This window comes from Phragmites australis, chromosome 2 (assembly GCF_958298935.1).
Source record: "Phragmites australis chromosome 2, lpPhrAust1.1, whole genome shotgun sequence".
Lineage (NCBI taxonomy): Eukaryota > Viridiplantae > Streptophyta > Magnoliopsida > Poales > Poaceae > Phragmites > Phragmites australis.
The window spans coordinates 1,079,419-1,090,255 of record NC_084922.1 but is presented as its reverse complement, the minus strand read 5'-3'; the positions used below and the strand labels follow the sequence as shown (position 1 = coordinate 1,090,255).

Sequence of the window (10,837 nt, the reverse complement as noted above, 5' to 3'; positions counted from 1 at the left end):
CGCGGTCAGGATGATGTCGTCCACGTAGACCAGGAGATAGGCCATGGCAGTGCCTTGCTTGTAGACGAACAGCGATGTGTCAGAGCCCGTCGAAGCAAAACCAATGTAGCGGAGGTAGTTGCCCAGACGCTCAAACCACACCCTCGGTGCCTGTTTGAGTCCGTATAGAGACTTAACAAGGAGGCAGACGTGATCAGGATGCAGCTCGTCGACGAATCCAGCCGGTTGGTAGCAGTACACCTTCTCAGCCAAGTCACCGTGTAGGAACGCGTTCTTGACGTCGAGGTGGTGCACTGGCCACTGCCGTGTGGCAGCAAGATGAAGAACTGTGCGAATGGTGGACGGCTTTACTACCGGCGAGAAGGTTTGGTGAAAATCGACCCCTGGGCGTTGGGAGAACCCACGGACGACCCACCGAGCCTTGCGCCGGTCCAGCGTTCCATCCGGATGTAGTTTGTTCTTGAAGATCCACTTGCCGGTGATGATGTTGGCGTTCGGCGGTCGAGGCACTAGTGTCCAGGTTCCATTGGCTTGGAGGGCGTTGAACTCATCCTGCATTGCCGCGACCCACTCAGGATCACGGAGGGCTGCGCGGACGGAAGTCGGCGGAGATGTCGGAGAAGTGGATGTCGCGACGTGCGCGAACTTTGGGTTCGGCACACGGATCCCGTCGCACCCGCGTGTGATCATGTGGTGCCGTGATGGAGCCGCCGTTTGAGAGACCGAGTCGTGGGGCGTTGACGCAGATCGGGGCGACGCTAGACTCGTTCCTGGCCCCGCAGAGTCCGGGGGCGCACTGGAGGACGGAGTCTCAGGCGGATGAGAACCCGTCTGGTTACTCGGCGCTGGATCCGCAGGCGGTGGAGTCGTTGCAGGCGCGTGCGAAGTCTTGGGCGACGTCGAGGCTAGTGGCACACCCGTGTGCCGGTGGTTTGTTGTGCGAGGGCGACGCACCACTGGCAGAGGGAGCACATCGGGAACGCAGAGTGGTCGCTGTGGTGCTGCTGATCCTGGCTCAGAAATCTGCGCAAACGGAAAACATGTTTCGTCGAAGTAGACATGACGCGATATGAGAACACGTTTGGTTTCTGGATTGTAGCACTTGTAGCCACGTTGATCAATGGGATAGCCCAGGAAAACACAACGAGCAGAGCGCGGCGCTAGCTTATGTGGAGCGGTGGCTTCAGTGTTAGGATAGCAGAGACAGCCGAAGACGCGCAAATGAGAGTAATCAGGTGGAGCACCAAAGAGAAGGGCATAGGGCGTGACATTGCCGCGAGGTCGACAAGGTCGCCGGTTGAGCAAGTATGTGGATGCCGCAAGAGCGTCAGGCCAGAACACGGGAGGTAGGGCAGCCTGGAACAGGAGGGCTCAGACGCCGTCATTGATAGTACGAAGAGCCCGTTCGGCACGCCCGTTCTGCTGGGACGTATAAGGACATGTCAGCCGCAGCACAATGCCGTGTTTGGCATAGAACGAACGAGAAGCAGAATTATCGAATTCCCTGCCATTGTCAGTTTGGACACACATAATCTGACGCTGAAACTGAGTGTTGATAAATGCATGGAAGGACATGATAGTGGGGAGAACGTCAGATTTATGTCGCAATGGAAAGGTCCACACAAAATGAGAAAAATCATCAAGAATTACAAGGTAGAACTTGTAGCCTGAGTTACTTATTATGGGCGAGGTCCATACATCGCAATGTAAAAGTTGGAAAGGGAAAGCAGAAACATTTTGGGACTCATGGAATGGCAGCCGCACGTGCTTACCAATTCGACAGGCATGACAAGTGTGTGGACTGGACTTGGAACAGGTGAAACCAATGGAGCGAGACAGGTGCTGAAGCGCGTTCCGGCCAGGGTGACCAAGTCGGGCGTGCCAGAGATCAGCAGCTGTCGAAGAAAGGAGCGCCTGTGCTGATGTCGAAGAGGACGTGCCCTGAGAACCGCGCAGGGGGTAGAGTTCTCCAGACGAGTCACATCGGAGGATAGCCATCCTGGTGCGCAGATCCTTGATGGTGAAGCCCCAGGGATCAAATTCAACAGACACAGAGTTGTCACGAGTTAGTGCACGCACAGAGATAAGGTTCTTCACCAGTTGAGGAGCAATCAAAACATTGTTGAGGCGCAATGAGGAAGAAACAGTGGGAATGATGGAGTTGCCAGTGCACGACGCCGTCAGGTGGCTGCCGTTGCCGACAACAATGTGATGAGGAACAGAGGACGGTGTGTGGGAAGAAAGGATACCAGGGTGCGACGCCATGTGCGAGGTTGCGCCGGTATCGAGGAACCAGTCACTGCCGCCACCATTGGGAGTGTGCAGAGACATCCCATTGAGCGTCGTGTAGAGCCCTGGCGGTATGGTGCCTGGGTCTGGCTGCGGTGTGGGCGCGGCGAGAGCCGTCATGGCGGACGGAGGAGTGACACCTGGGCGAGGCGCGAGTACGCCCGGGCGCCAGGCGTTGAGTGGCCACGCCTGGACCACCCCTTGCCATGGGTTGTACGACGACAACGCCCACTGCGGAGGATGGGGACCGCTGGTGCCGGAGGTGGACGCAGGAGGCGCGATCTGGCGGTTGCGGTTGTCAGCCTTGCGCTTCTTGCGGCGGTCACCACCACCACCAGCAGGCGCAGGCGAGTGTGATGGTGGGGTCGGGGCAGACTTGGCGACAGCGGCGGTCGAGTTGGTGTCCCGGGCAGCGAGGAGGGCCGTCTGAGCCTCCATCTGGAGGGAGTGCTTGATGCGGTTCTCCTCCTGCAGTAAGTAGGACTTGGTGTATAGGAACGTCGGCGGCGGCTTCATGGTGGAGAGCACGGCAATCGCTTGACTGAACTTGTTGTTCAGCCCGCGCAGCGTGTTGATAACGAGAGCCGGGTCGGAGACGGCGGCGCCGCAGTCGTAGAGCGTGTCGACGAGGCGCTTGAGGCGGCCACAGTACTCGCCGATGGACATGTCGCCCTGGAAGAGGCTATGGAACTCTTGCTGGGCATAGACTGCGCGCTGAAGGCTGTTGTCCAAGAATTGGCCAGTGATGGCGGACCACGCGACATAGGCAGTGTTGCGCGGTTTGAAGACATCACTCCAGATGTCCTTGGACACCGTGGAATAGAGCCACGACACGATGCAGGCATCAATCTGCAGCCACTCAGGATCATCAGACATGGCGGCGGCGTCCACCGTGCCGTCGATGTGATTCATCAGCCCGAACTTTTTGAATGTGAGGTCGAAGAAGGAGCGCCACTGACGGAAATTGCCGTCGTCGGTGGCAAGGGTGATAGGGACATGGCTGTGGATGTTGAGGAGGACAAGTGTGGAGGCTGGAGGAGGAGCAGGTTCGGCGCCCGCAGCGAATGGATTAGTTCCAGCAGAGGAGATAGAGCCAGTGGGACTCGCCATGTCCGGTGAGCAGCGGAAGGTGAGAAAAGGGATCAATGGTCGACTGATACCATGTAAGAAAGTAATTTGGGAAGAATGACCGCAGCTTGATTGCACTCGATGGGGTTACAAATACAGGAGCGAGAGCTCTGGCCAGCCACATATGAGTACATGCAGATCCTACAAAGAAGGGGAGGTGGCTGGCCGGTTACAAAATGAAAGGAGCAGAGCTAATCTAGCTATCCTATACTTGTTCGTTGACAGGAACGAGTGAGGGTGAGGAGGGCTGTCATTCGCGGGCACGAAGTCGACTCCGGCGGGGAGTCATTTTAAGGCGCATTGAGATCTTAATAATAAATAGCAGTGATGCCCTTGGAGCAGCGACGCCGGTCGCCGGAGCAGCATAAGCAGACGCAGGAAAGCCAACACATCGCTGCAAGAGCGCCACGTGTCCCCGTGGAAACTGCAGGCGGGGAGAGCAGAGGAGAGGCATCGTGTCGGGTAGAGCGACGTCCACCCTGCCCTTCTCTTGCCCTCCTCCCCAACTCCTCCGCGGCCGCGCGATCTCTGCGCCCTTCCTTCGCCTCGCCCGTCCCCTTCACCGCTAATTTACTGATTCGCCCCTCGTCAAGCCGCCTCTGCTTCCCGACGGCCATGGAGCAAGAAGCCTCGGAGCCCTCACCCCCGCCGCCGCCCGCGGCCGAGAGAGACCTGGGCTTCGCCGAGCGCGCCGTCGCGGCGGCCGGCGCCGCCGTCGTGTCCGCCGTCCTCGTCAACCCCCTCGACGTCGCCAAGGTACGCACCGCGCCGCCCTGGCCCGTGGTTGTGAGGACCCGGTGACCGGGGGCGTTTGGCTCAGCAGAGTGGCATGTTAACGTCCTTTTCCGAGATGATCGATCACTGAATTATGTATGGCATTGGTGAATTGATTGGGGTGTGTTGCGGAGAGATCCTGACGCCGTGTTTAGTGCTTCGAATGCGTGCGGGCATTTGTGTTGAATCAGTCCTTGTTTTATCCTGCAGACGAGGTTGCAAGCACAAGCTGCTGGAGTAGTCTATAATCCGGTAAGCGTGCCCCTTCTCATCCGAATAGATGAACCAATTTTCTTTTTCCTGGTGCTTTTCCTCAATTTTCTTTTTTCTGAAGCCGTCCCGTCCTTATTGATCATTCGACCAGCCTTCGTGCCTGCCTCTTACTTTTGAGCTACACTACATTAATTGTGCTAATCAGAAATCATGATAGGGAGTCTCTTTGGAGACATCCAATAAAACTGGAACATTATGGAGAAATCATGGTAAGGACAAACAGGTTACACTTCTTAAAGGAAAACTGTGAGGACTCTAGTTCTGGGGCCCGATCCCGATTTAAATTTTGAAAATCTGTGTGGATACAATAATGATTGTGGATAGAGCATATATGACTCCCCGTTTACTTAGGGGATCTTTACTTGAAGTATTCTCAGAAAATCAAACTTTTGTTTCTTCTCAACAGGTGTATAAATTGATTCTCCAGTTTGTTACTAAATCCTAAAAATTCAAGACATTTATGTCATGTAGTCTCCAGAAACATTTGTCGGATGAATTGTGCACATGCAAATATTCCTTATCTATTTATTTATTTTCTCTAAAATACATTGCTCAGATATGGTCAGATTTTAGGTGCTATCCATCATGCAGCACTGGTGGAATCAATGGTTTAGGCCCATCCTGCAGTCCTGAATGCTTTCAGTACAGAGGAACAATGGATGTGTTTTCTAAGGTCACTAGACAGGTAAATGCTTATTGAGCATCTCTTTTCATTGTGCTTTCCTCTTTTTGAATGATCATCTGTTGTAATTGTTAATTAATTTCTGCAGGAAGGATTTTTTAGACTATGGAGAGGTACTAGTGCAAGCCTAGCATTAGCCATACCAACGGTAATTCCTTTCAGCCAAACATTGTTTGTACCCTGTAATATCAATGTAATATATTACTAAATATCAGACAATGAGGCATATAGCATCTGCACACATATTGCATCTGAAACACTTCATTTAACCACACTTTCACCGATCATGAATATTTTGTATGTTTGCATGCCCTGTTGTACTTGTGCTCTACTTAGGTAAACATTATAGACATGTAGGATTTCATATTTTTCCAGTATTTGTGTTTCCAGCAGACGTACCATTATATTTATTTTCTTTTCTGTGTGCTCCTTCAGGTTGGAATATATCTGCCTTCTTACGATTTATTGCGCAATTGGATTGAAGAATATTCAGACCATAATTTTCCAAAACTTAGACCATATGCTCCTCTTATTTCTGGCTCTATTGCACGATCATTGGCATGCATAACTTGTTCCCCTATTGAGTTAGCAAGGACACGAATGCAGGTCAGCATCTTGAACTTTTATGCAAGGTTGTGCAGCTGTGTTTCAATTCTGTTTCTCAATAGCAAACAAAGGAACTTAATTTGTGTACTCTTCTAATACTTGGACTGTCAAACATTAAAAGAAACTGAAAAATTATTATGGGTGCAACATATTGCTATATATGCCATTTTGTACACAAACATTTGCTTGTTTTATAATTCAGGCCTTTAAAGAATCAAATGTTGGTGGCAAACCCCCTGGAATGTGGAGGACTTTGCTTGGTGTGCTTTCATCGAGACAAAGCATCAGTAGCCCTGAAAACGGTATGTAATATGCTACTTCACTGTTTCTTACCTTGCAATTAACAAAGCATAAATTTATATTACCACAATATTTCAAGACTAACAGTTCATCACAACTTGTGAACCATATTAGCTACACTGTTTGCACAAATGCATACATATGAAACTTTTAATTGCAGCATTATATTCTCGTTTGTTATAAATATTAAGCTATATATTTTGGAAAATCAAAAAATAGTTCGGGGATACCACCTCCTATGGACCGGTCTGGGAGCACAACTAGCACGCGATGTCCCCTTCTCAGCCATATGCTGGACAGTTCTTGAACCAGTGAGCTACTACTCTACTGTAGTTTTCTATGTTATATTTTGGCTTAAGACAGTTTTCAATTCAATCAGACCTGTTAAGATAACCTTTTTTTTACATCTTCCAAATGCTTCCTGTACAGATCAGAAGACACTTGACAGGATTAGTTGCTGACAAAAGCAATGCAGCAGTTATATTGGGGGCAAACTTTTCTGCAGGCTTCGTTGCTGGGGTTATCTCTGCTGGTGCTACCTGCCCTCTTGATGTCGCCAAGACACGCAGACAGATAGAGGCAAGTGCAGGGCTCTGGGCTAGTATCTAGAACTTTGTGAACCAAGCTTAGTTTCTCTCAAACTTTTGCCATTACTTAAGTTTGTCCTTGCATTCAAAGAGCTTGGAATAGGCTATTGGCAATAACTTAATAATTTACTGAATCTTGCATTCTCCTGACAGAAGGATCCTGAAAGGGTATTAAGCATGAACACAAGGCGCATATTGCTTGAGGTTTGGAGGTATCTATCTAACCTTTTTCATTAACAGTGACACACATTCAATTGCTAGCTATCCGTTTGGCCTCATGCTGGCTGGCTGTGGTTGTGGTATATAAGCAAAGATTTTGCATCTGTGCTAGTTCTTAACTGAAGGGAAAACCTTTTTATGTCAGTGTTACAAAGCCAAAGTAAGCTTCGCTTGTGATCGCTCGTTGTATAAGATTGGAATAAGGATCTGTCTATAATAGAACATTGGCTAAAACCTTGGTTATCAAAGCAAATTCTGAAGTCCTAGTTATGGTGCAAGTCAGTACGTTTATTGTCTTCAACAGTATTGTTGTGATGGTGCAAAGCTGAAGTTGTATCATGCAGCAATGCATATATCTTGTTAGGCATTTCAAGCACAGGTGCCTTGACGTTTATTGGTCGAAATTCCTTTTTGTCACTGTAAATCTCCAGCCTCTTGCAAGATTTCAGCAGGATCTAATGCAAATAACACTTTCAATGTGACACTCATTGCAGGAATGAAGGTATCAACGGTCTGTTCAGAGGTGCAGGCCCTCGTATGGGACGCGCAGGACCTTCCGTGGGCATTGTTGTCTCCTCTTACGAAGTTGTCAAGCACATCATGCACAGAAAACATGCAGAGTTATGAACTTTTGAGCTCCTCTTACGTAGATTTGGGCTTCAGCTGAGGCTTTTGACGAACAATTTTTTTCTCCACCTACTCGAACGAAATTTCACTATGTACTTTTGTCAATGACTCGCAAGTCTCTACCATTGCCTGCCTACCTTATCGGGAAGGCGGGGTTGGAATGTTTCTGTTCTAATAAAGGGGGTAAAATGCTAAAAAATGTTCATCATTTTACTACTAACTATGTTTTCTGTCTGCACTCTTCCATGCGGTCTTTAGATGGCAAACCATTATAGCCAGGATCCTGTCGTCACGGGTAAAGGAGACGCTAGGCGAAGGACATTGTACGGACCAACCTTGCAGGAGAAAGCACAGAGATCACTAACTCGACACTAAATAGGTAACTTTGCTGAGTTTGTTGTTCGTGACAAAGAACTAATATTTGGCAGGTTAGAGAAACCTGTCTCCAACCGTGTGCATAGCAAGCGGAATTGATTTCCCCAGCGTTTGTAATCCAAATTTAGAACACAAGACCGACCCTACCGAATCAGTTTATCTGACAGGTTTAAATTGCTAGCTACTGGTTGGTAATCAGATTGGTAAAGCACCCGGTATAAATATGATGTTTCAGTGTTGAGGCTTGGAACCTGTCATGTTACCTAAATTTAAGTAGGAATGCAGGCTCTCGCTCGCTCGCTCGCATCGATCCCACTGTGGCGGATCCTCCCGTCACCCTGAACACCGGCCTGTGCGCGGTGCGTCCCGATCCTAGCTTCAGAAACCAGTCGTCTCAGCGCTCGGGCCGCCACCATCTCTATTGCGAATAGAAAGTACAGAGAGTAGAAAATAAAATTGTTATTGGAGAGATATGTCTCTCTTCAATAGACACGATGAAATTTTCATCGTGTCTATTGAAGAGAGACATGTATCTCTCCAATGGGTATAATGAAATGGTATGAAGTCTCTTAACTAAAGCACATGTCTTTTTGGTAAAAACACCTTATTGTTAATTGATCACCGACTGTAATCAAATGCTAACACTCCACCTTGATCAATTATCTATAATGTAAATTTTTTTATTAAAAACTCCTCTAAAATTTTGTAGTAAAATATGAAGAGAAAATCGTATGTTGATATGCCATTAAAACTCCTTTAAAATAAAATAAAAAATATATGAAGAAAATAATATGACATATATTGGTTATTGTCTCATTGTAAGCTCATATGAGAAAACTAGATAGGGAAAACTCATTTGGTGAGCTAGAGAATAATAATTATGATCTATGGATCATATTAAAATCTTCAAAAACCTTTTGAAAAAAAGTAGAGGAATAATAGTGATATGCTGTTAAAACTTCTTTAAAACCCAGTGAGAAAATAAAGAGAAAAAATACTACATATATTGATTATTGTCTCTTTGTAAACTCATATGAGAAAACCTTTAAAAAGTAAAAACTCATAAGCGAGTTTAGAGAACAATAGATAGATCTTTGATACCTCGTTAAAAACACCGATGAGAAAAATAAGAGATATGGCATATGATCTTTTGTAGATATTACCATATTAAAAACCTTATATGAGAAACCGTATAGGAGAGACTTATAAAGGAAAAGAGTATAATATAATATGAACATGTTGTTATTAAGGGATACTCTCCTGAATCTTGGAAATCTCGTAGTCATTGCATTCTAATTCCATGAATACATTTTGGAATGTGAAAATTGGTAAAGACTTGATGAATTAATTAGTGAGATTATCGCATGATTTAGTTTACAAGATTTCTATCTCCCTATTATAAGGATAGAATATTTTAGGAGCAATATATTTGGTTATATTGCTCTTTATGTAACCTGTTTGCATTTGAACAACGCATACCGAATTATCATCATAGATAATGGCTGATGATTCAATAGAACCAATACCACATGATAGTTATATGTGGATTATCATTCTACAAAATCATGCATATGTATGTGATATTTCAGAATGATAGGTGAAAGTAACCACTGGAATTTGTTTCGATGACTCCTATGAGAAGACTATATCACTATGAAATCAGTCTATAATTTGGCATTATGAGGATCAATTATATAGTCAATATATAGATATCTCACTATCATCATATATTGATTTTTCTGATAGAAAAATCTAGATTTTTGGTACCATAAGGATATTTGTAGATATCATCTTTGACTCTTGCCTAATAGCGTTATTAGAGATGCGCTAGTTAAGCTAACAAATTATCTACAAATGCAATATCAGCTCTGTTGCGATTTGCAAGATATTTGAGCGCTTTGATGACACTAAGATATAGAACTTTAGGTTCAATATCTTTTCATTATTAACCTAATGTATGAATATACCTTGATTTATATTTAGGGATTGAATGACCATAAGTATTTTGATGGATATGATTGTCGAATATCATTTGGATATTGGTAAACTGATGGATAAATATTTCTGAAGGAACATGCTTAAGTTGTAGACTTAAATAAAACTTGGTTTTAACTAAATTGTTCATCTCAAATTCCATCGTAAGATGATTACATACTATATCGTGTGTGGTTTGGAGATGATACAAAATTCAATTGGAATTTCATTATAAACACATATATGCAATCGTTGTAGTTTGAGTAACTCTTCTGTCAAAGGAACTCATTTAGTCAATTATACCATAATACACTTAACTGTTTGAAGTCATGGAGTAACTTTAAGCTATACATAATATATATTGCGATTTGTATTTAGATTTCATTATGAACAAACATATGCGAAACGGATATAACTATTCATCATGTATAAATATCACATCTATCAATGAAAATAACAATCATTGAATCTATTTGTTTATTGTCTATTTTATATTGCAATCTAGTTGTAATAGTTACCACATGTTACGGCCTCCTTTGGCTCAAGGCATCATCATCGCTTTCTTTGCACAAAGGCGTGCTTCTGAATCTGGGCGAAGCAGCAGTGGCGAGTGCTTCTGAAGCTGGAGCACCATTGGCGTGTGAACTGGCTAATTGAAGCTACCAAGAATAAATCGCGGGAGCTGAAGACTTGTTCAAGTCAGCGATTGCTATTTTTGTATACAATGAATGAGGATGGCTCGATCGGACACCAACCGAAGGCAGCACTGTTGAGGTTGATGTGGTGGCGTACTGCCATCGCTGGCCGCACTGCGGCAGTCCATAGCAAGTTCCTACTGTGCACCCGCGCTTCATAGCTCTGGATTATATCCAATATGACAATCCAAATATTGTCCCAGGCACATCCACACATGACAGGTAGATAAACAAATTGTGGAGGCCCAAAATGGCAGTTTGCAAACAACAGGCATCATGTACAAATGGAACAGAAAGGATACAAAGAC

At 45.6% G+C, this 10,837-nt stretch overlaps 1 protein-coding gene across 2 annotated transcripts; it reads left to right on the top strand.

Moving 5' to 3' along the window:
• The first annotated feature begins 3,685 nt into the window (after nucleotides 1-3,685).
• Nucleotides 3,686-8,266, top strand: LOC133892622 (mitochondrial carrier protein MTM1-like). 2 transcript variants are annotated; one of them, XM_062333517.1, is made up of 10 exons: nucleotides 3,686-4,173; nucleotides 4,402-4,443; nucleotides 5,021-5,149; nucleotides 5,235-5,294; nucleotides 5,582-5,752; nucleotides 5,955-6,054; nucleotides 6,272-6,363; nucleotides 6,482-6,631; nucleotides 6,796-6,851; nucleotides 7,353-8,266. In XM_062333517.1, exons 1-10 carry the CDS (start codon nucleotides 3,745-3,747, stop codon nucleotides 7,483-7,485), a joined length of 1,362 nt encoding a protein of 453 aa, XP_062189501.1. In that variant the 5' UTR covers nucleotides 3,686-3,744; the 3' UTR covers nucleotides 7,486-8,266. The 2 variants fall into 2 exon arrangements, with proteins under 2 accessions (XP_062189501.1, XP_062189492.1); XM_062333508.1 differs by having other exon boundaries at nucleotides 3,690-4,173; nucleotides 6,793-6,851; nucleotides 7,353-8,263.
• Nucleotides 8,267-10,837: the final 2,571 nt, after the last annotated feature.